This window comes from Aquila chrysaetos, chromosome Z (assembly GCF_900496995.4).
Source record: "Aquila chrysaetos chrysaetos chromosome Z, bAquChr1.4, whole genome shotgun sequence".
NCBI lineage: Eukaryota > Metazoa > Chordata > Aves > Accipitriformes > Accipitridae > Aquila > Aquila chrysaetos.
In genome coordinates, this window is record NC_044030.1 from 72,031,851 (window position 1) to 72,057,810 (window position 25,960).

At 42.4% G+C, this 25,960-nt stretch overlaps 1 protein-coding gene across 1 annotated transcript in view; it reads left to right on the forward strand.

The window, feature by feature from the left end:
- The window catches only part of PLCXD3 (phosphatidylinositol specific phospholipase C X domain containing 3), an 88,387-nt gene extending 64,975 nt beyond the window's left edge, over window positions 1-23,412 (forward strand). The window contains exon 3 of the mRNA XM_030005086.2: window positions 16,909-23,412. Within this exon, the coding sequence (XP_029860946.1) occupies window positions 16,909-17,065 (157 nt within the window). The 3' untranslated portion in view covers window positions 17,066-23,412. The remainder of the gene's footprint in view (window positions 1-16,908) is intronic.
- Window positions 23,413-25,960: the final 2,548 nt, after the last annotated feature.

The following is a 25,960-nucleotide window of genomic DNA, read 5'->3' on the forward strand; positions in this document are numbered from 1 at the left end:
TATTGCGGCCTTTCAGTACTTAAAAGTGGGCTTGTAAGAAAGACGAGGACAGAGTTTTTAGTAGGGCCTGTTGTGGTAGGACAAGGGGTAATGGTTTTAAACTAAAACAGGGTAGCTTCAGACTAGCTAAAAGGAAAACGTTTTTTACGGCGAGGGTGGTGAAATACTGGAACAGGTTGCCCAGAGAGGCTGTAGATGCCCCATTTCTAGAAATGTTCAAGGTCTGGTTGAATGGGGCTCAGAGCAACCTGCTCTAGTTGAAGTTGTCCCTGCTCATTGCAGAGGGTTTGGACTGGGTCCCTTCCAGCCAAACTATTCTATGGTTCTATGACCTCTTTGTTATAGTGTGTCTCAACCAAATATCTATTCTGGCTTCACTCCAGGAGGATTTTAGTTTATTGTTGATGCATCCCCTGCAATCCCTTGCTATATTTTTACAAATTATATAATGCATTTTTTAGTCTACCTTTTCCCTGCTGGTCTGTGATGTGGTTTGTTTCATCTGTGGTATAACAACCCTAGTTCATCAATGTGGAGTTTTCTCTCATTAAATAAAATATGAGATCAACTGAGAAGTTACCAGTATTACTGGAAACATGAGACTTCTCACAGTGTCTGCCTATTTTTAGTGCTGATCTGAACCAGTAAGATCTCTCCAAATCATCAAAACATTTTTGTTTTTAAAGCTAATTTGAGATCACATCAGCGGTATATTTTTTAATATTTTATTTCCTTTTTTTAAGAGTTTGGCAAGGTTTTGGTAGCGGGGGGGGTTACAGGGGTGGCTTCTGTAAGAAGTTGCTGGAAGTTTCCCCTGTGTTCGAGAGAGAGCCAATACCAGCCGGCTCTAAGATGGACCTGCCGCCGGCCAAGGCCGAGCCAATCAGTGATAGCGGTAACGCCTCTGTGATAACATTTTTAAGAAGGAAAAAAAAAGTTGGGACAGGCAGATTCGGCAGCCGGAGAGAGGAGTGAGAACATGTAAGAGAAACAACTCTGCGGACACCAAGGTCAGTGAAGAAGGAGGGGGAGGAGATGCTCCAGGCGCCGGAGCAGAGATTCCCCTGCGGCCCGTGGTGAAGACCATGGTGAGGCAGGCTGTCCCCCTGCAGTCCATGGAGGTCCACGGTGGAGCAGATATCCACCTGTAGCCCGTGGAGGACCCCACGCCGGAGCAGGTGGGTTTCCTGAAGGAGGCTGTGACACCGTGGGAACCCTGCGCTGGAGCAGGTTCCTGGCAGGACCTGCGGATCTGTGGAGAGAGGAGCCCACGGAGCAGGTTTGCTGGCAGGACTTGTGACCCCGTGGGGGACCCACGCTGGAGCAGTCTGTGCCTGAAGGACTGCACACCATGGAAAGGACCCATGCTGGAGCAGTTCGTGAAGAACTGCAGCCCGTGGGAAGGGCCCACGTTGGAGAAGTTCGTGGAGGACTGTCTCCCGTGGGTGGGACCCCACGTTGGAGCAGGGAAGAGTGTGATGAGTCCTCCCCCTGAGGAGGATGAAGCGGCAGAAAACAACGTGTGATGAACTGACCGTAAACCCCATCCCCGTCCCCCTGTGCCGCTGGGGGGGTTGGTAGAGAAGCCGGGAGTGAAGTTGTGCCCGGGAAGAAGGGAGGGGTGGAGGGAAGGTGTTCTGAGATTCGGTTTTATTTCTCATTACCCTACTCTGGTTGATTTGTAATAAAGTGAGTTAATTTCCCCAAGTTGAGTCTGTTTTGCCCGTGACAGTAAGTGACGAGTGATATCTCTCCTGTCCTTATCTCGACCCACAAGCTCTTTGTTATATTTTCTCTCCCCTGTCCAGCTGAGGAGGGGGAGTGATAGAACGGCTTTGGTGGGCACCTGGCAACCAGCCAGGGTCAACCCATCACATCTACATTTGTTAGTTTTTCTAGATGTGTCAGCAAGTGCATATTTCTGTAAATTGTTTAAACCCAGTGATTACAAAACTATTTTTTTTTTCCATTGGTGCAGCTTTTTATTGAAAACTGCAGGTATCTTAAAGTCTACTCTTGTTTTCAGGAATGCATCTTTCAGTGTTCTTCTCCAGAGAGAAGTCTATTTTAGGAAAATACTTTATGTCAAAACGTTTCAACTTTGTACTTCTATTAATTCTGTCTTGTCTTCAGATTTATGTTGCAGTGTTAATTGCAATATTTTAATACTGTTTGTATATTCCCAGCTTTTCATTTTTGTACTCAGAAATAGGTCTTGAACTTTATTTGATGGGAAAGGCCAACATTTTGTATTTGCTTTCTAATTCGAAACAAAATCACAGTTTGAAATGCTGTAGTTTCTCGCAGAACAGCAGTTCTTGATTTTGGGCCAGACCTGTTTAATACCACAATGGGTGTCTAGTGCTGAAGTACCCAGCCTTTACTTGCCTCTTGATATCACTGTTGATCAAGTGACAGTCTGCAGACAATATCATACTTTTTCTCTCATTGCTACTGTCCATTTTAAGTTTGCTTATGACTATTGGAAATTACGGTTTTATCCATTAGCTATAGGGTGAATACCACTGGCCAAAAAAAGTAGCAGTATTATTAACAATAATAATTCAGCTGGTGTACATGGTAATAAACACTGTAGAAGGACAGAGTTCTTCAGGGGGACACTATCATCTAAGTATTACTGTTGCACATCTCCAGGACTTTTACGTTTTTTGCAGGAAAAATAAGTCAGAACCTGTTTTTATTTTTCTCTAGGAAAGTTCAACCTCATTATTTTGGCCAAAAGTGAAATGGCCTGATTGCCCTCTTTAAAATTTAAAATTATTTGAAGTCAAGGCAGACAGCATGATGGTAGATGTAGTCTGGAGTTAGTGATTTGGGACTGTGCAGTGTGGAAGGCTCTGACTCAGCTTTATGACTGATCTGAATTTTGCTGTCAGTCATGTTATGTTGCCATTGATCGCATCATTGAGACATTTCGAGACTGTGGGCTATAAGGTTGAGTTAAAAGATGACTGTTAGTATTTGATTACAAAATCTGCCAGTAATGAATGTTAAAAAGGATGGCTCAAAGGTCAGCAGAAATATCTACCAGAGTGAAACAAGCAGATTTTATTCCTTTCAGTGGATTCCTTTGCACAGTGCAGTAAGTAAACTGTACCACTGTTACCTTAACGATAGGCCCTTGTGAGTTAGTTAAAATAACTGTATTAATCCTGCTTAGCTTCATGTTAAGTTCTGCTATATTCAGTGTGGAGCTTGGAAGTTAATTTTTCATCCAGTGTTTAAATTGTCAGGATTCTTCTTGGAGCCTTCTTTGCAACTCCCAATATCACTGGGGAAGATGTTTCATAAAAGCTGTAAGAAGTGAATACGTTCAAGCAGAGATGAGAGTGATCTGTCTAATCTCCATAGCAGAACTGCTGAAAGACTAGCATGAGCACTGCACACGTTAAAGCAGACCTATAAAAACAGTGGTTTAGGGTAGAGAGCAGAAAACATAACGCCTTTATCTAAAAACAGCAGGGAATGGTCCGAGCCCCCACAAGCTTTCAGGAGAAGGTGAGACTTAAGAGCTTACCTGGAAAGAAGTGATAATTAAAGATACAGAGGTTAATGGAAAGTAGGGTAAATGTTGATGAAGTTTTGCCAAAGGTGGATGGTGTCAAATGATATATTTTTTTTTTTTATTGGTAACTAATTCTGTGTAGATTTTACAGGAAAATTTGGGGATTTCAGTAATGCAGCTGGTAAAGTGTTAAGTAGGATATTATCAACCAAAATGGAATTTGGGAATTGGAAATGGAGTTGGGACTGGTTGGAAGCACCAGACTGAAGAGAAGGTAATGGCAGCATTCCTCAGAGAGCCCGGTTGTCTTTAGTATTTCCATGAAGGACCTTGGATTCAGCTGTAGGAGACTGCTAATGGAGTTTGCTGATAACACAAAGTGGCTATCACCGTAACAGAAGACAGCTGTGAGGCAACATACAGCAAGAATTGGATGCCTGCAGTATTTAGAAATGAGCTGGAATTCAGTGGTATGAAATGCAAGGTCATAATCATGGGAGCATGCTCTGGTAAGGTGGGATCTCATCAGCTGGGGAAGCCAGGCAAGGCAGGTGCTGGAGTGTCACCCATGGCTGCTAAAGCTGAGCCCTCAGCGGAAAGCATCTGGGAAAAAGAGCGGGATCTTCTTGATATGCACCGAGGCGTTTCCAGCATGTGTGGAAAGGTGGCAATATTACTGTCCAGGATAGGGATATCTTTTTGTATATCCTGTGCAATTCTGATCATCCATGTTCTGGGAAGTAGATTAAAATTGGCACAGATGCAGAGAGGACTGCTAACTAGGATAATCAGGGAATGAATTGGTGAAGACATTGAGAGAGCTTGTCTTGTTTATCCTAGCACAGTGAAGCCTGAGAGGCTATGGGATTACTGTTAATAAATATCACGGGCATAAATGCCAGGGAGGGAAAAGAATAGTTTAGGCTAAAGGCCGGTGTTCTCACAAGAGCAGCAGTTATACACTGACTAAATACATTTTGGCTGGAAGTGAGAGAAGGGCTCCCTGCCATCAGAGCAGTGAAGTTTTCCAACAGTCTTACAGCTGGAAAAGTGACAGTGAGAAAGCTGACTGCTTTTAAGATGAGCTCTGTCAGCTTTTGAAAAGAGGAACAGAGATCATTAGCAGATTCCTCCCAGGCCCCTTTCCACGGGAGAATGTCATGGCTGCTAACGTGCCTTTTTGAAGGCAGCTGTGCACGGTCTTGTCCGTGCCACTTGCTTTGTCACTGGAGGTGGCAGGACAGGACCAACACGGTGCAGCATTCCTCTCTGCTGGGTTGCTTGCGGGAGTCCCAGGAGCAGTCTGGTCTCAAGGCACATGAGCAGCCACCGCCCAGGGATGGGGAAGCTGGCACTCTCGCGGTATTTGTTCATAGCCCCAGTGGTTATTGAGGAGTCAGAGAAGTCTGTGTTTGGGGGACAAGTCCTCCTGATGTGGGACCACCTTGGCAGGAATGTAGCCCGGGAAGCGTGTCTCTCCCAGCTGTAGCCAAAATAAACATTTCGCACTGTGAAAGAGCAGCGGCTATTCCATAATATCTCCTGGGTGCTCTATTTGGCATGATTATAATTGGTATAATACAAGGTTTATCATATGAATGCTTTGGGCTTGTAAACACTGGGTTGTGAGGAAAACAAGTGGAAGGACTGAGGAATAGCTCAGCAAAGGCTGCTCCTCGTAAATGATTCACAGCAATGCCCAGGATGCTATTTAGGAGGATATTGCCTCTGGGATACAGCTGATTAACAAAACTGGTTTAGCTGTGTGAGGCCAGAGCTAGAAGCCAGAAAATGTATAAAGGCTAATAAGCAGCTTAGTCTCCCTCTCCGGTGAGATGAAGCAGTTGTTGTGGAGGAGCTAGTGGGTGTGCAATGACCCTAGACCCCTACCCCCCCAGCCTGTGGTCCGGGCAGAGGGGCTGGGTGGCAAAAACCTAGGTGGCAATGACAGCAGGGTAATAAGGATCCTTAGTGCTGAGTATCTATTTGATACACACCTTGCAAGGGAAATGATAAAGTTAGCTTTGCAGATGAAGGCTTGGTGGAGAAAGAGGTGGAGGAAGTTCAGTCCATGCAAAAAGGCAGTTGCTAATATAATCAAAGGAAATGACAGCAGGAAGCAGAAGAGGTGGTGCCTCAGATGGAGAGGTACAGCAGGGAGGAATTTTCATGCTAAACAGAAATTTGCTGGACAAACTTATCAATGGTGCTCACAAATCTTATTTGTGAAATTGGGTCAAGCTTGATGACTACTTGTATTTGAGGAAAATATGTAGGAAAACATTTCATCTTGATGTTTTCCAACTTAATGTTTTGGAAATAATGAAGTGTTCTGACAGTTTCAAAATAACTTTATTTTAAAATGACACCTAATTTAAAATTATATAAATTTAAAGGACCAAAAAGTAAGAGAAGAATGTTTAATTGGCTACGTTGAACATTAACTAGACATTTAATTTTTTTAATTAACTGAAAAACTGGATGTTCCTATATAATTTTGTCCCCTACCATCTCATTTCCTGACTTTTTTTAATCACTACATCATTCAAATCAGAGCTGTAACTGTGCCCAATTTCTGTTACTTGGATGTGCAGCCTGAAGCTCTTACTATATTCTCTGCTTCTTCTTGCTGTCCAGATAGCATCAGTGATGAAAAATGACTATTTCCCTGTACCTTTTTTCAAAGGCAATTATTTTTGTTGTAATTTTCCATTTAAACTTTGTTGAGTGGATTGCTTCATTGTAATATGCTTGCTGATGTTTCACGAATGAAGCAGACTTCCACCTTCTCTGAAGAATCAGAAAGTGTTAAATTCCTGGGAATGATGCAAGACCCATCTCTTTACTGCAACTTTCTCTGATTTGAGTATGGTTATTTTTCTTGCATTTTTCAACATTACATTCAATATAAATTATTCCACAGTATGTCTGTCTGAATAATGTATTGTAGAATATACTGAACAAAGTACTATCACAAAACGGCTGTGTGCAGTATCGTATACTTTGGTTGTCTGTTCTCTGCCACTGCCGACTGACTTTATATCTCCATTTGATGGAACAAAAAAATTAGAACCACTTAGAGCTGTTTATCTGAAAGAAAATGGAAATTGCTTTGCTCTGCATTCAATAGCAAAGGATTCAAATATAGGTGACATTTAGTTTAATTTTGAAGCATCTGCAGGAAGAAAACATTAATTTTGCAGGCTACACTATTAGGCTGAAAAAATACCCATATTTTACCTATCTAATTAAGTAATTTAGATTTATTGTAGTATGTATTTCAGTGGAAACTGTGCAAGATGTGTGAAGTTCTGTTACAGGTCACACAGTGGAGTGATAGTGCTGGCAGCCAGAAGTTTCTTAAATAAACTCTGCCTTCCACCTAGCTGCTCTGCTTTCCCTGGTAGTGATATCTACATTTTTACTAATTTTTCCAGTTATTCAAAGTGAGATTTTCAGAATCACTCTGCTAATTCATCTGTGTTCCAAGATTCTGGGCCGAGCCAGCAGCAGCAAGTGAAACTGTGAACTGGGAAGCAGCTGGGCAGGTCTGTACCTGGAGTCCCCTACCAAGCTCCTCAGCAGGAGGAGCTCTTTGAAAGGTCCCAGATGACACATGGTGGCCACCCTTGGAGAAAACGAAGCCCTTGGTTGAGTCTGCTGGAGGAAGACTTGGCCATGAATGGTCTACTACTGGCTACAACATACACCTGTGACAAAGCAGTTCCCACTCTGCAGTTACCTCTAACACTTGATTTGAATGCTTTAATACAGTGGATTCAAGTGTAATGAGTGTATGACTCAATCATAACTCTTTTTTTAAAGAACTAGAGGATAGGGGGGAAAAATCCACAAACCTGTAGCTATTCCCTTGATCAGTGACAGATGTTTTCTTATATAAAGCAGAGGTTTTCTCTGTTTCACAGGCAGTGGAATAAGTTCCAGTTCCCATTTTTATAGTCCATGCTTATTGTAATTTCTGTGAATTTCTTGGCATTTCTTGAACAGTCAGATTTCTGTGTGGAACTGGGACCAGGACCAGCTGTCTCAAGCAGGTAAGCTATGCCACATGCAGGCACTTGTGTGAATGAGTGTTCAGGCTTATCTCTGTTTGGGCCACAAGAGGTTGAAAGGAATGATGTCTGAACAGCACTCGGATCTCTCTGTTCCCTTCCATTTTTCATGGCTTAAGACTTGTACCACTGTTAAGAAAATGGGAGATGTTTCTCCCTGTTGTGGTTTAAACCCCAGCCAGCAACTAAGCACCATGAAGCCACTCGCTCACTCCCCCCCCGCCCCCTGCAGTGCGATGGGGGAGAAAATGGGGAAAAGAAGTAAAACTCATGGGTTGAGATAAGAACAGTTTAATAGAACAGAAAAGCAGCAGCTAATAATGATAATGGTAACACTAATAAAATGACAGCAGTAATAATAAAAGGATTGGAATATACAAATGATGCACAATGCAATTGCTCACCACCCACCAATCAACGCCCAGTTAGTCCCCGAGTGGCGATCCCCCACCCCCACTCCCCCCAGTTCCTATACTAGACCTGATGTCCCATGGTATGGAATACCCATTGGCCAGTTTGGGTCAGCTGCCCTGGCTGTGTCATGTCCCAGCTTCTTGTGCCCCTCCAGCTTTCTCGCTGGCTGGGCATGAGAAGCTGAAAAATCCTTGACTTTAGACTAAAAACTACTTAGCAACAACTGAAAACATCAGTGTTATCAACATTCTTCTCACACCTAACTCAAAAACGTAGCACTGTGCCAGCTACTAGGAAGAAAATTAACTCTATCCCAGCTGAAACCGGGACACTCCCCTATGTGATCTTCAAAGAGATGACATTATCATATAATCACAAAATGGTTTGGGTTGGAAGCGATCTGAAAGATCATCTAGTTCCAACCCCCCTGCCATGGGCAGGGACACCTTCCAGTAGACCAGGTAGCTCAAAGCCCCATCCAGCCTGGCCTGGAACACTTCCAGGGATGGGGCATCCACAGCCTCTCTGCACAACCTGTTCCAGTGCCTCACCACCCTCACAGTGAAGAACTTACTTCTTCCTTGCATCTAATCTAAATCTACCCTCCTCTAGTTTAAAGCCATTACCCCTCGTCCTATGACTACATGCCCTTGTAAAAAGTCCCTCCCCACCTTTCTTGTAGGCCCCCGTTAGGCACTGGAAGGCTGCTGTAAGGTCTTCCCAGAGCCTTCTCTTCTCCAGGCAGAACAACCCCAACTCTCCAGCCTGTCTTCATAGGAGAAGTGCTCCAGCCCTCTGATCATCTTCATGGCCCTCCTCTGAACTCGGTCCAACAGGTCCATGTCCTTCTTATGTTGGGGGCCCCAGAGCTGAATGCAGTACTCCAGGTGGGGTCTCAGAAGAGCGGAGTAGAGGGGCAGAATCACCTCCCTGGACCTGCTGGTCATGCTTCTTTTGATGCAGCCCAGAACACGGTTGGCTTTCTGGGCTGCAAATGCACATTGTCAGGTCATGTTGAGCTTCTTGTCAACCAACACCCCCAAGTCCTTCTCTGCAGGGCTGCTCTTGATCCCTTCAACCCCTAGCCTGTATTGATACTGGGAGTTACCCCGACCCAGGTGCAGGACCTTGCACTTGGCCTTGTTGAACTTCATGAACTTTGCGCAGGCCCACCTCTCAAGCATGTCAAGGTCCCTCTGGATGGTATCCCATCCCTCAGGTGTGTCAGTTGCACCACACAGCTTGGTGTCGTTGCCAGGCTTGCTGAGGATGTACTCAATCCCGCTGCCTGTGTTGCTGACAAAGATGTTAAACAGCATCAGTCCCAGTACCAACTGTGAGGAATGCCACTCGTCACTGCTCTCCACTTGGACATCAGGCCATTGACCACAGCTCTTTGAGTGCAACCATCCAGCCAATTCCTTATCCACCGAGTGTGGTCCATCTGTCAAATCCCTGTGTCTGCAATTTAGAGATGTCATGCCGGACGGTGTCAAATGCTTTGCACAAGTCCAGATTAGAAGAGCAGTTGATGACCTTGTCTGACTTGATCTGCTTGATCACTGCAAAAAGCCAGCCTCTGAACACAGGCATCCTCATGGCAGACAGCAGTTTTCCTGTTAATCCGTGGACTATCATGTATTTGTCCATAGTAGCATAACTACATGTGTTATAAGGCCTTCTTCAGTCATGATGTAAAAGCTAAATGCCTCACTTTGTGTGGTAGCAGTTGACGGTTTTAGCTCTGGCATTGCCCTCTTTAATTCCCTACTACATTGACCAAGAGAGTAGCCAAAATACTAGAGTTGCCTCATTAATGAGATCTTTTATATTACAGGGTCTGCTGAGTCCTTTTGCTGCTGTCTGCATTCCTAATGCTATTAGTTAATGCCCTAGGTGCAACGGCTAAAAACACTGAATCGGGGAAAAATAGGATGTTGAACATTAATCACCTCCAGAACCATCATTTGCTGGTATTAAATATTCCATTGCATTTTTGTACAGGCATAGAGGTGTAGGTTCAATAAACTCAGCTGAAATGTTCTTTGAAGGGAGGACAGGAATGGCCCTTTTGAGCTCATTTCTGCTTCCCCTTAAAAATGAAACCCAGAAAGCCAACAACAGCTCAACAGGAGAGCGAAGACATCTGGCCCCTGGTGACTCTGCAGAGTACAGCACTATGATAATTATGTTAAAATATTCATCTGACCCCAGCACGGTAGTCTGTGTAATCTGATTAGATGCATTTCCAAACTGTATAAAGCAATTGGAGATGACTGAATTATAGATAACCATTTCAGAAGAATAAATCCAGGGCTGTTGGACGTTAATGTAGGTAGTTCTTGCAACACGACTGCTCATGGGCAGTGTAAAGTCCATTCAGGATCCGGGGAAAGGAATTCCCACCTGTGTGCCTTCGAGACTATTAATAATAAAATTTCACCCAGAGTTGCCCAAATTTTCCTATTCTAGTCAGTCTGGCCTTGGTAATGCCAATTTTGTGGCCACACTACTGCTGCCTAGAGAGGATCTGAGGGGTGAGGAAGTAAGTCTAAGGAGTTCCTTCCCAGCCCCTTCATGCCGAGCTCATGTAAATCTCTATGCTTCAGTTCATTTGTTCCTTGGTTGTGTTGATCCAACAATTTGGGAGGTCCTGTTATAAATCAAATCTCATCAATGAACTGGGCCATTTGGGACAGAGGGAGAGCAAAAATGGTTGATTTGTTTCTGTTAATCCAGACTATTTTCATGTGCTGGTTTTTATTTTGTCCCTACAGGTCTATTAGCACAACTGAGAGAATGGTAAATTTTGATCAGGGAGCAGAAACAAACAGCTGGCATGTGAAAGAAAAGGACCTTTTAAACTAGTTTTGCCACAGAGAAAATTATGGTAGAATGATGTACTGTGGAATGGTGCCTAAGGTTCATGTTCTGCAGGGAAGCTTATTTACTGATGAACAGTAAATCTTTAGCAGGATCAGAGTGAGGACATGGTGACCACTCTTGAGCAGCACACCTTAATGCCATTATTTTTGGTGGCATCTATTTGTGGGTACTCCAGTTGAAACTAATGAGGTTGTATAAGGATATTTACATAGGGATGCTCTGAATACTGAGGAAAGGTTGTGATACCTCCATCACTGGGGCTTGTAAGTACTGATTAAACTGAACATTTACCAGGAGTGGTTTGTATTGTTATCTTTGTGTAGTTGATGCTGCCAAGGATGGGCTGGATGAACTTGAATGATTTTTCAAGGTTCTTTCCAGTCATGCTTTTTATGATTCAGTGACACGCGAGACATCCACTGCTCCCACTGGAGCGATGAATTCTCAGCATCCTTGAAAAGCCGAAGTCAGTGTGTGCTGAATTATGGCTCCAGAATTAATCAGTGTGCTTGTGAGTGTGGGTAGAATTGGATGGAGGGGGGAAAAGTTAAAGAGTAGAGGATTTCAGATTCAGGCTTGTGTGAGTACATTGTCCTGCAGAGAAGTGCTGTTTTTCTTGAACAGTAACACGTATTTGCAAAAGGCTGCAGGGAGGCAGTGTGTGTACTTTGCTGGAGACGGAAGAAATACCATATGTCACTTTGCCCTGAGCAAGTGGACTTGCTTCAGTTCTCGCTGGTGTTACTGGTAATGGGCACTGAATGCTAGGCAGCATCGCACTCTGTAAATGAGACCAGTTTCTCACTCTGGATTCGGTTGTACTGGCTCCATGCACTCCAGAAGAAAACCTGTTCTCTGCCTTTAGTGATCAAACTCACTGAACAGTGAACAGCCCTTTTGTTTTGCATTCACAAAGTTGCTTTTCCTCCTCCTCTCCCTTGAAAGCTCTGCAGAGAGGAACGGCTGTTTCACCACGGGAGGTCCTGTCTTAGAGCGCTGCTGTCGTTAGTCTTCTGTCACGTTGTCAGGCTTTGATGACTCAGGCATTAAAAAAAAAAAAACCAAAACACCACCCCTCTTTCTGAACTAAAATAGCCTAAGAGCAAATTTTTTAAAGCAAATTTTAATGCAATTAGTTAGGTCATATTTTCTTTCTGAAAGCTTGTAGTGGGACTCACAGTTTTGCTGCTTGAACTGAACCTAGTTGGATGTTTAATTATTATTTTTTAAACACAATTCAATACCATTGGAGTCTGCTTGAGATCTTTGATAGATTAAAAAAAAAAGAGGTCTTGTATATTCAATAGCTTTGAAAAGGGCTATGCATGTTTTGTAGTTCAGGGCAGTGTTTCTCAGCTGAGTTCTTTAATGCATCAGAAAATGGTTCCTGAAAGAAGTGAAAAACTTAAAAAGAAATCTGCATGCATTTCTGTTTATACAAGCAAGCAAACAGATCAGGGAAAATAGGGGTAATAAAACAACTGTCAAAGCTGAGACTTTTAGGTTTTACTGGGTTATAAATGAAAATAGCTGTAGCCATGCTATATGAGAAAGTACACGGCTTCTCAACAAAAAAAGTCTGGAAACGGTGATGTAGGGTACGTTTACATGCATGATGTAAGCCATCCTGATACCCAAGCCATGCCCAAATGACGAGTACCTCTGATTGACCTAATGAGGTGCCATTTAGAGATAAAAGCTAGTCTCAGAAGACATATAGCCACATCAAATATCTCTGCATGACACTGTGTTGTCCAGCGTAGGTAGGTCCCTACAGCCTAGATCTCCTCCGCTCTCCCCCTTCTCATGGAGACTTTTTGGCAAGTCGGGGAGCCCTACGGGAGGCTGCTGGGTAGCGTGGGTGGCGGGGTGCAGTGGTGTTGGGCTGGGATGGGACCATAGCCCTTCCCACAAGGTCCTTCCACCTCGCAGTCGGTCACATCGCTTTCATCCCCCTGCTCTCACCCTCCTGGGTGTGAGGGGCAGCAGTCTGGTACCTCCTAGTTCCCAGTCAGTGCAAATAGATGATATCTTCTACATACTCCTTCAGGACAGAAGATTTTTCACCAAGATTACTGATCCCAATCTGTAGTCAAACCCAGGTAACATGCCGTTCCCCTCCTTCCCCACCACTGCTCAAGCCCCCCAGTCCTGTGGCTTTCCCCTCCTTGCCCTGCTCATGCCGATAGCCCTCCCCTCCTGCCAGGGACATGGAAAAAGGGGACAACTTCAGATCCTGGTTTGTAGGGCAGTACTGCACTGGCCTGGGGGTGTCAGACCTGGCCAGCCCTGACCCAGGTCAGTGGAGCTGCAGTGGGGTGAAAACAGTGCCTTAGGTAGTGGGGGTGAGAGGAGGAGACTCCTCTTTCTCCCCATGCAGGTTTTGCTGATGAGCACACCTTCTCTCTTCCCTGGCTCTAGGCTAAGGCAAGCAGCACTCTTCTGTGTGTGTGGCTCAGTGTTACATGGTGGCTTTTGCAACCCTTAGGAGTTAGAAGTGATTCTTTCCAAGAACCGGGATTGTGGCCGCAAGGGCTGGACTGCACAGCTGTGGGACGCAGCCAACTTCAGTAAGTTTAAGGACTGACAGCATTCTGTGTCTGTCAGCTTTCGCAGCTGCCTGGCTCTTTGTTTGTAGCACATTAATGTAGGACTTTTCATCTTGTTTGCCCTTCAGAACATTTACTCACAGCACTGAAACCTCACAACATATGTCTGAGGCCAGTAGTACTCCTGATCAACTCATCCAACTTTCACTGCTTCATTTACAGTGGAGGCAGCTGAGGCACAGGAGGGCTGGAAGACTTGAGGTTGCCCTCAGGAGAGCAAGAGCCTGTCCTGCATGCAGTTTCAATAGTGGCAGTGCTGTCATTATTACCAGCATGACAGTGTTTTATTAGGAAAACTCACTACGCTAGCACAATGCAGTTGTGGATGTAGTTACAGTATGACTACACCACTGTAGTTAGTGGGGTAACAGCAGAGATTATAACCTTGAGTATCTACAAGCATGGCCCATACTCACATGGCTGGGCTGTCCTCAGCCCTTGCAGGGTTGGGACCTGAACCATTGGTGCCAGAGCTTTGGTGAGACCCTTAAGCACGGACATCAACATCCTCCGTAGGAGAGGCAGGACCTGCCTAACACAGGGGCGGTGATGCTATTAGGTTTTGCAAGCTGAGAAGCTTGCTTATGCTCATGTGCAAAATTGTTTCTTATCAACATTGCAAGAATATCTACAAAGACCATGGTATGTACTGGGTTTCTGTGAGCACAGTCATGTAGGTGGCTGCCACACAGCATGGTTTGTGTTCCTCTGACTAAAACCCTTAATGAGAACAATTACTAGTTTGAGGCATGCAGAGACTGGAAATTACAAGGAAGCGTGAGCAAGGTTTGTGCTGCTATCACAAAGGCACCCTGAGAAATGTTAAAGCAGGCTTATTCTAATAATTATTGTGAGCATGTGAAATATTTGTACTGAAACTGAGCAACGTGTGGTTTCTTAACAGTCATTGATGTAATGCACTTTCAGGATGGCACTATGGGAGGAAGATGATCTGTATGGGCTTTTTCCATGAATTTCTATCATAAGCAGAGTTGTATAGCCTAGATCAAATCTTTAAAGTCAGTGGGATCTTTTGTTCAGGTATTTTTTTTACAGGATTGTGTTCTTTGCCTTTGCTATGCAAATAAACTTTTTGTTGGATAATATGATTCACTTTTTGACTTATCTTCGAATGCTCTCTAGTCTCATGAACAAAAGGTTCCTGTGACTTTAACAGTTTGCATATGGGCAAAAGCTCTTGCAACTGTGTCCTGTGTGAAGTATCAGTAAAATATAAATAACCTATTTAACAACCAAGCCTAACTGGAGATGAAATGGCAGGGCAAACTGAGTTTAAGGAGGCATGACTATCTGTTAAGGGCTGGCTTAATAAGAACACAGTAGGGAAAAGAAATTTCAGTCTATATGGCTAAGTGTATAGACAGCAAACTCTATGGTCTGGTGACAGAATTACATCAGAACCAGCCTCAGAACAAATAAAGGACACCAAAAGAAATTATTTATGCCTCAAAGGGGCATAAAATACCAAGGGTATCAACTTACGCAGAAGGAAGGAAGAAAAAAATCTGTGCCTGCCTACAATCAATCAGTTCACCTTTAAACCTGAAAGTCTTTGAGCTTAAACAGGGTGATATTAAAGACAAAGACAACATACTGCCATCTTAGAAGTTCAGCCTTGTGTCTTTGTCCAGTGTTAGCAGTATCTCTTGCACATGAAGATGCAGTGGAGTTTTCAACTGCTCTGAGCTGCTTTTTATCACCTTGGTGGTCCATGCTGTTCTGCTGAGATCTGACCTGGTTCTGGTTGCTCACAGATCTTTTCGAACAGTCCAGGCATTGCTGGATATTTAACACCTGACCTGTACCTGTTACAGTTACACAAAATGCAGCTTTTCAGGATTACATAAACTTAAATCTAAAGATGCTGGCTGGTTTCTTATATAGCAGAGTGCTTAAGTTCAGTTTTATGACCTGGTATGCATACATACATGTGCTTCAGTAATATTGAATCAATGAGTGAAATAAAATGTGTTGCTGGGCTTAAACGTGGATCTTTCTTAAGGTAGATTTAAGCTGAAGCAAAACCTTGGAGTTTTGCATTCTCCTCTAAAATCATAGAGGGGGCTAATTATAACTGCTTGGGTTTTTTCTGTACTGTTTTAAAAAATGACTGATTCTGGTGGCCACTGACAAGTACAATCTGTGTTTGCTACTAGTTCTCTTTTCTTTGGATGTGTTTTCTTAAAGCTTTTGGGAGCAGATTTAGGTTCAGCATGTTCAGCTTGTTTTAAATTCCTGTCTGACCAAAATTTTACATGTACCTTGCCTCTGTGAAAAAGGCTGTACAACATGCTGGCTGAGGGGGAATCACAGATTTATGGATTTTAGAGCAGAGGGAGAACACAATGTTCACCTAAACTGACTGTGGCCCTGCCCAGTCCATAGGTTCTTTTATTTAACTCAGCAGCTTGAGGTTGACCGAGAGTGTATTTTTGGAATGACATCCAGGCTTGATTTAAGACTCCAAGTGCTGCAGAGTTTGTCACAGTCGTTGGGAGTTTGTTTCAATGGTCAATTACCCTTTCTCTCAAAAATACCCTTCCTCTGAAAAATCTGTACCTTTTTTTTTTGGAGCTCTGTTAACTTCTGTCTTCTGAAAAGTGGATCTTGCTGCTTGACTTCCTCAGCAGGACTGGAGAGCCCTTTATTTTCCCACAGATATTTCTTGTGATCATTAGCTTATATTCTCATGAGATCAGAAAAATTTCTTTATACTCACAAACCCAGTTAGGCAGACATCTTTTACACCTCAGTATTCCTGTGCTTAGGGTCTGACATAATAAAAATACACCATGTTAGAAAAGAGTCAATATGACTGTGGTGCTTTTTATTTCAGTTACTAACCACTGGTTTATGATTAAATATAATTCATGGCTAGGATATTAATACTGGGAAAGAAAGGGTATTCGGTAAATGCTGTACTTCTACTGTAGAAATCATGGTTGCTCCAGTGTCCCCCAAAATATTATTTTTGGTATTTCCTTGAATGTCAGGCATGCTTTGCAAATGGCTTGAGTTCTCCATTAATTCTTTTTCCATAAACAGTTCCCATGGAGTCATAAGGCCAAATGATAGCGGAAAGGTATCTGGTCCATGCCCTTGCCCCTAGGCAAGATCAATAATTACTGTGAACCTGCATGATCTTCCTTTCATTCTTTTCTACTGAGAAGTTGAAATGCAATCAACATACTATTTGCATAGAAAATGAAAATTACAAAAAGAAGGGTTTTCAAAAAGCCTGAGCACTAACCTGTGTCCTTTCTTACATGGTTCCCTTAGAAAGCTAGTAAGATCAATAGGAGTCATTGTTGGTAAATCCTGCCTTGATGCATTTGTCTCACTGCTTTATAAGTAATTATTGTTCCTGTTTTCTCCTTAGGGCTCTGCCTGCAATGATGCAGTGGGTCCGAACTCAGAAACCAGGAGAAAGTGGTGTGAATATTATCACTGCAGATTTTGTAGAACTTGGTGACTTTATCAGCACAGTCATAAAGCTCAACTATGCCCTGGATGAAGGTGAAGATGACACTACTTGATAGTACTATAATATGTGTGTTGCTGTGCTATTTAGAATTGAAAAAAAAAGATTACATTTTAAAAGAATTATCTTGTAAAACACTAATCTTCCTATAACACACTGAGGTGTTTAGGACTTTAGTGGGTGGGCGTAGGGGAAATGTTTTAATCAATTATGATCATTTTTTTACATTTGTGTTTCATGTGAAGAGCAAAACTAAACATGTTTACAGTGTTTGATAAAAGAAGGCCATATACATGTTTTCCATGAGGTACCAAATGCGATTCATGTCTCTTCTATGGTTATGAACAGTGCCAATAAATTTGCTGCTTTTGGAGCAATGGGATGTATATTGCCCTCTGCCTGCCCACAGCAGGATTCCCAACAGTGTGAGCAGTGCACCAGGGAGACTGAGGACAGTATATCTGACCTGAAAATTTTAAGCTGCTACACTTCATCTATTAGGTGGTTTAACTGATTGTATTTATCAGTGAGCTACAGGTTTAAATGTCTTTGTGAAGTAAATTCAAAGCCATGCCTCTAACACACACATAATCAGTGGACAGTAAATATGATGTATTACGTAGCTTGCACAGAGCACAGATTAAATCCTGCTTGCTTTTCATTCTCAAAATGGGGTTTTCCTATGTCTCTGCCCAGGTCAAGTCAGCAGATATGTGATGCTGGCCTAACTCTGTACTAGGAACTGCCAGTGCGAATTTTCCCTGGTTCTAGCAGGAACAAAGTTAGGCCAGCTTGGAGCACCACTTCCTCCTGGGATTAATCTTATGTAAGGCCCTGACCCATCGCCCACTGAATTTAATAGGAAATTTTCCTATGTTTAGCATGGAGCTGGCATGGATTGGGCATAGGATCAGTAACTTTGTGTACTGTAAGGCGGGCAGGATTTTGTCCCATACTGGAAATCTACTTTCTGCAGGATTAAAACTGAACTTTAAAAGAATAAGTGCAGTCGAAGCTTCTCTTTAAGGCAGCTACGAACACAATACTTCTCTGCTGATTACAAAAAACATCAGTGCCAGTTTCATCAGTGAAAAATTGCTGTACTAAAGAGTGTAGTAGTTCAATTTCTAGCTAATAACAATACTTTATAGTCCTTAAATTGTTTGTGCGATATAATACTGCATAACACAAGATTGGAAGTCTACTTAATGGTACTGTTCTAGCAGCAGAATTGCTGATCATCCTACTTCTAATGAAACATACATAAAACTCAAATATATGGAAAACTTAGTGATTTATAAAATGAGAGCATTGCCACTGTATGACACCTAACTGGATACCATCCAATCAGTCATATCTCCTGGACACATCAATGCACAGGCACACAACTTTGGAAAGCAAAACATTTCATTTGTGCAAAACAATAGATGCTATAATGTCTTACAAGGAAAATGCTCTTTGAAATATTGCAGGGCTTTATGGGATAAGATTAAGGGCAAGTTTCCATTGATACTACCAGAACTTTTGGTTGAGTGAGAAAAGAGCATGGCTATTTTCTATCAAATGATAAGGAATACCATCTACCATCAGAGTTTAGAAAAACAAAAAATGGTCTTATCAAACCGGTAGGTTACAGGAGGGGTTATAGGGTTTTTGTTGTTGTTTTTAGCTTAGGAAGAAGTGGAATAAAATGAACACTTGCTGCTATTTTGTACTGAGAGGGTGCCTTGGAAAAAGTCTGTGTGTGTGTGTACTATAAAGAAACATTTAGGTGTATGTGTAGTATAATGACACATTTATATGTATGTATATGACACAAACACATCCATGCACACTTGCATAGTGATATTCAGGTTTCTGGACAGAAGTATTATAAATTTGGTTGAAAAAAACTGTGCAGCTGTTAACAAAGTTATGATGCCTCCTTCAGTAGCAGTTTTTTCTGTATAGGTTAGGACTGTAAGACTCATCCCCAGTGTAATCTGTGATCTAAGCCAGTTAGGTTTTTTGAAGTATTAAAACTTTACCTGAACTGCCTCAAAAATTTACCAAGAGTCGCAGCCCATCTTTGCATTGAACAAGGGGTAGGACTCTAGTGCTTTCACCCACAGCTAAACAAGATACGGGGTGGGTTGATGCACTTTGTTTGCATTTTCCACAGGCTCTCCAAGCAAAAGTCTTGCAACAGACACATAAAATGAAACATGAGCATGTATGGTCTTTTGAACCCACCCTATGTGAGTGTCCCACATAGAAACATCAAAATGTTGGCTTATTTATTGGCAATGTGGTGTGAAATGCTCTTTCCATTTTTTCATTTAGCTGGATTTGTTTGCTTCCAGACTCTTCTTGTACCCTTCAGCTGCTTAAGTATAGTCAAAAGAGTTAACCTATGCTTGTAATATAGTAAAGTAATCTGAATCCTTGGGTGGAGCAAAAACTAGCTTTCTTTTTTTGGATTCTGACTGAAATTCTGTTGAATCTGAGAGCATCAACAGCACCGAGTTCCTCCTGGGACCCCCCCAGCTCAAACACACACCAGGCACACTGAGCTTTTCGCTTACACAGAGATGTACTCAAGGCAAATGTTCTGCTGTATTTAAGAAAAGTGTGTGTGTTGTGTGTGTGCACGTGCCTGTATATATGAATAAATAGAGAGCTATCTTGAGCTTGTTAGTGTTGTTATGAAATGTTCGCTTAGCATCAGTTTTATTCTAATTGTCATTGGGGTGCTGGAAAATAAAAGTAAAGCAAAAAAAAAAATCCTCTGAAAAGAAGAATAGCCAAATCATATAGTTTCTTCATTAATGGGGAAAAAAATCTTAGCAAAATACTATATTTTGATCAGAAAAATCATGTTTTCATTTAGCTGTCGATCTCCTTTCTGTTGGAGAAGCACAGCACTTTATGTTGGGGACAGGTAAACAACTTGCCTTAATCACTAAAACAAAAAGGTGTGTGAGGGACATACTGTCCGTGCTTTTCTGGTGATTTCATCTGCAAGGCCCCAAAACTGTAAGTCCTGATAGGGATGCACTCCCTGTTGATACTGTTTGGGAGATCTTGCCAGAAAAGAACAAGCCAGAAGGGACTATGCAGCACAACTGGACCATTCAAGAGCCCCGTTTTGCCACCCATAGGCAGCTAAAACTCTCTTCGATTTCAACCAGAAATGTGCTTGCAGGGTTGGGTCAGATGAGTTGTTCTGTCCTGATTCATTTGGGAGGTTTCTACACATGTATTATGAGGAATCTTGCATGAGAAATTAGATGACTGTAATCAGCCCATCAGAGGAAAAATACTTGTCTACACTATGGATCTTCATAAGCACCTATTTACTCAAACTGTCATGTCATTCTCCACTAAAACATTTTTTTTCTTCCTGTACTTATCTTCCTCCTCACTATGTTCATTGTATACACATCAAGTAGTATTGTTTTCTGACATTTTCACATGATTACTTGATTCTTTCATTTCAGTCATACTTGAAAAATTGTGACTGCGCTGCACAACCCAAGCAGTGTCTCAGCTGGTGTAAACCTACCTGGCTCCATTTTTCAGTTTACACAAGCTGAGATGTCTTCGTTTGGTATTGATCCGACCTGCAGTGATTCGGACCAAACAGCAGCTGGTCCTGGGGTCTGATTCCTGCCTTGTGTGGAGAGGGGTAAGATCAGAATCAGACCACAGGAGCCCAGATTTAAAATTAGTGGGTTATTTGCATTCCTTTGCTGTTGGTTACATTAGTGGTTTTCTAGGTCCTGCCATTTCAAGCTGTTTTTTCAAACATACACGTGTGTGTATACATATGCATATGTGCATGAGAAAGAAAGTATGATCCTGTATGCTGGGCTAAGTCTTTCTGTCATACTGATACAAATCTAGACCATTTACACTAACGTCAAAGTAATTACTAAACCTTTACCCTGGCATGAGGGGGAGCAGATAGTCAGTGTATTGCAAAGGAAATTTAAAATCATGGAGCTTAACTCCACAATATCAAAAAGGTGGAGTGTCCTGAAAACACAGCTCCAGTGCTGTTAATCCTGAATATAGTATATGGAGCACTAGTCATTAGCAACTGAGTAGGCTGTTTGGTGACTTCAGGAGTTCAGGTAACACCATTTTAAACTTCTAAACTCCTTTTCAGTGATGTAAAAGCTAATAGTGTATATGATGTATTTGCCATATCTCAGTGGTAGCTTCTGTGTTACATACAGTCAATGTTGTTCTGAATTGTGTATGTTTACCCAATGATGAGGTTAAAATATGCTGTATAGTATGTGCAATGTATTGATTACAAGTATGTTGGAGTTCAGTGATCTGTTTAGTTTTTACTGTGCTGCTGTTTTGTAGGTATGTGTGTGTATGGGAGTATGGATTGTCTACAGTGTACAAGGAAATAATTAATCCTAAAGGAAAAGGGCAGTTATGTAACCTGCCTTAATGCATTCACATAATATTGTTTAAATCCCATAATTATCAGTTCTAATTTCAAACATTAACAAGGATTGTCCATAGGCTGACTCCCTCACTTTTCAGCACTAAGGAGTTAAGCTTGAAGTTACTTGGAGCTCACTTACATATTGGTAAATAAAGAATAGGATGTTCACCTGATCTACTACCTTGATTGTACAAGGTGGCAAAGATGTGGTTTTCAGTATGATACAGGTCAAATCACTTCTGTGCACACACAGCTCCTGCTGATGCCAGCGGGAATTGTGGACATGTAATTAAATGGTCTAAAATTCACCTTCTGGAATACAATCATGATAGGAGGGTGGTGATACCCTGGCTTTGGGGAAGTGCCTGGATGCTGTGCAATACTGCTCATGTCCAGTGCTGGAAAGTAGCTGTAAATTCGCAGGAGGAGCTTTGAACTCTGCTCCAGTCTAGGTTGGACTGTAAAAATTCTTATGTAAAAATGATAAATGTCAAAGGCTGAGCAGCCTGGCCGGGCCTGCCCATGTACAGCATTCTGCTTTCAGGAGCCATGGCAGCTTTAATTTAAAAAGCTATAATAATTTCCCAGTGTCTTGCAGGACCTAGTGCTCTACTTAGGAATCGCTACATTGCCCACAGGTATGACCCCTCTAGCATTCCCACAGCCAGGTCTAGGTCTCCCTTCACGGTTTCTGTCTGAGATGCCTCTGCCTGATGCCAAGGGTAATGCTGAAAGATGTACTGAACTCAGAGAGGGTCTGCCTCATGCCTGACTGGTTGGACAGGAGTAGTCAGGGCATGCCTGCCTTACGGTATGTTTGGTGTGAGGTCACCTTCAGTCAGACACACCTGAACAGTGACTGAGGGAAGGCAGAAGTCTCATTTCAGACCCTGTTCTTTGTTATCTTTGTCTAGTTAAAATGCAGCATCTTCCCACTCTTCTCCTTTGCCTCTGCTCAGTGCTCCTTATCTCACCTTCTGCATATGCATCCCTTTAACTGCCAGCTGTGAGCAACACTGCTCAGAGTGAGTATTACATATTTGTCATCCTCAGTACACCATAGCAATCCACAAGTTCTTATAAGATGTTAAGTATGGTGCTAAAAGATGGTGGTGTCCCACATCTGATGTTCCAGGATGGTTTATCTCCACACTCCATGTTATGTACACATGTCCTCTTGTGTGGGCCTGACCTTGGGTGATGAGCATTCAGTTATAAATTTTCTCCCTCCCAATTAAAAACAGATTGGATGATATGCCAATGAGTATGTCCTGAGATGGAGGTACACTTAGGCTTTTTTTTCTGCAGTGAGATGATACATACTAGTGTCTTCCCTCAGCTCAGGGTCCTACAAAATTCAATTTGATAGGGAGAGATTCCTTGAGTAGCTGAAGTCAGTTTTGCTGTGAAGCTGGGATCCTTAAAGCAGAATCCTGGGTTTATGTGTAATTGTTATTATTGAAAATAAAAATACATAGTTAAAAATATAATTTCAAAAAGAAAAAGAAGAAATATCTGGGCTTGCCAGGACAGTTGTTACGTTTTTGACTGCCTCAGTCATCAGTAGCTTTAGGATCACGTAGGTGATGATTAGAATGTTAGTGCCACACTGCCTCCTGACACTGTTCAGGGTCTCTGTACAGAAGCCTTATTATTCCCAGTGAGCATTAATGCATTTGAATGACTTTCCTCCTTTTGGTGGGAAGGACAATTGTGTAACACTGAGGACATGGAGCTCCCTGTGTGTTGTGCCCACAAAGGTTCACAGAGCTGCACCTTCTCTTTTTAGGATCTATTCAATGGTACTTTAATAAATGTTGTGTAAAAAATGCCTACAGTTCTGTATAGCAAATGTGAATTTTTATGACAAGAATGTGTATTTAATGTAAAAAAAGAGTAATATAAAATCCAGTTTCTTTGTACCCAGTGAAACATCTAATAAAGCTCTGGTACCTGTATCGTTCGTTTATGGCTTCATTGCTGCATTCAAGCCTTAACGTGTAGGAAGCTTCTTAAACACAGTTTTGCGATACGGGGTGGAGTCAGATGTTAGACCCAAGCTGTGCTGTTATGTTAGGACACGTGGACTACCCCGTGAGGGCATTGCAGCGGGAGTACCATTTCCACATGGTTATTGTGGGACCCTTGAATACCACAGGACGGTGTGATGCATTCGTGCTGCTAGGGTCACAGCAGGCTCTTGGCTTCCTCTTTCCCTGGCAGGGCCCTCCAGCCCCAATTTGCCTCAAGCACCAAAGTGTACGACCCAGCTCAGTAGCCTGCATGAGCCCATGCTGCTACTCTTGCCATTGGTGGTATCTTGTAAGAAGGAGGGAGATGGAAAGCAGGGTCTAGACCTCTGAAATGTTAAGTCTGTCCCACTGCTCCCCCGGGCCCTGCAGCTCACGTGGGCATGGTGAGGAGTGCCCACCACCGATGCAAACTCAGCTTGCCTGCACGTCCTGGTGGAGCAGACTAGCCAGTGCCTCAAGCCTGGCTCCAGGACATGCCTGCCAGCAGGTGAGTTCCTTCCATCATCTCTCCGGTGCCTCCTGTGGGGTTTGGGGACCTGTTCCTCAGAGTGGGACACAGGCGACCCCCACCAAGATCTCTGCACCCAGGAACACGGCCAGCAAGGCTGGGCTTTGCAGCGTCCTGCAAAAGTGGAGTGTGGCATGTTAGAAGCTAAAGCCTTTGGAGTTTAAGGTTCATATTACTTTTTCTTCCTAGTGAGGCTGGAAGTGTTGTTTTGCAGGACAGACCTCTTTTGCTCACTTCTCCTACCAAGTCACAGGCAAACCCAGCCCACATGCTCTGCTCCCGCACTCTTCATGCCCTCTCACTTGGCCCAGTTTGAAGCCAAGGAGCCAGGTGGAGGCTGCCAGGGTTGCAGAAGAAGATGCCATGAAAGATGAGCAATGCCAGGGAGACCTGTCTGTCACTGCCTCCCTGCAAAAATCCATGCATTAAATTTGCCTGCTGCTTAAAATGTCTCACCTCCTCTTCCTACCCCAGAGGTACTGTCTTTCCAATGGGAGCATATGGGTTGCTCGGTACACAAAATGATTTTTCCTCATTGCAGAAGTGGTTCTCTTCTCTCTCCTTTTTTTTTCCTAAACTACTTCAATAAAAGAATCAGCAGGCCAACTTTATCCTGCTGTTGCAATAGCTACTTTATTCAAATATGGGTTGCCTCTGTCCTAACTAATACAGTGGTCTGATGATATGTGAGAACACAGCCAGCTGAGGTGCTGATGCTTTTAAGAAAGCATGTGTAACACTAGGTGAGACATGTTTAGTAAATGGTTCTGATTCCAGAAAGAAATTTTATATTGAATCACTGGATTTGATAGGAAGGGGAAAAAAAAAAAAAAGAAAAACATTCTACTCTAATATGTTTTTAATTTGATAAGAGAGTTCAATTAAAATGCAACTATTCTCTTGGAAGGTCAATTTTAAATAGATTTTATGGAAATAAGCTGTTTATGGGCATAGGCACAGTGTAAGTGTTAAATAGGACTTCGACATTTTTGGCCCAGTTTCTTGCCCCTTAGTGCCCTAGCTGCAGTTTCTGCCATTATTCATTTATTTTTGTTTTCTCTCCCAGCAACTGTGAAATTTCTGAGGAAAAAATAATTACATTGTAAATGTATTGATTGAAATCAAAGTAACTTAAATAACTGGTCTTAATCAGGTTTAAATCTTCAAGTACAAAACAGTAATTTAAATAATGAAAGTCTTGCTTTCCCTTTTTTCATCATAGTTTTTTGTTGTCTAAAGGCAGAACAGTTAAGCCCTGAATTAGCAACTAAGTGGAATAGAATATTAGACTTGGTATGTCTTTGCTAAACAGGAGGGTAAGCTATACACATGGGTAGACAAGTATCTGTTTTAATATACATTCATGTAGATTGTTGATTCCTCTTTTGTTTTGTGAGAAAACAGCAAAAGGTATTTCTTACTTAGGAAATCAATTTTTTTGAGTTTGTTTCATGCTGTCTCCTGAAAATGATGAGAGCGAATTAACACATACAAAATCAGCGCTATGGCTAATAACAAAAGTATTGTAAATAAAATGGAGCTAAATATGCTGGATACCAAAGAAAATCTATATCAACACTGAAATCTATGGAAAGTCATTTACTAAATGAAAAAAGTTTGATCAAGAGTTCAGGCTTTGAGTAGGATTTATTTTTTTATATAATTATCAAATTCTCTTATTTCTTTAGGACCAAAAGGCCCACAAAGCATGCATACACTTTTTATTCAGAGATGACCAGAAAAGGGACATCTTCCTGGCTTTTAAATCCATTTTTTTCAGCTCTGAAAAAACTAATTAGTAAGAGAGGAAAACTTACTGATTTCTGCTGCAAAGATCCCACATGCCAAAAAAGTCGGTCACTTCAAGAAACTTTATTCCTTGGTGCTTAGAGCTGGGAACCTCAACCATTTCACCTTTTTACATTTGTCCGTGTTTCAGTGTGAACAAAGTGGAAATTATTTTGC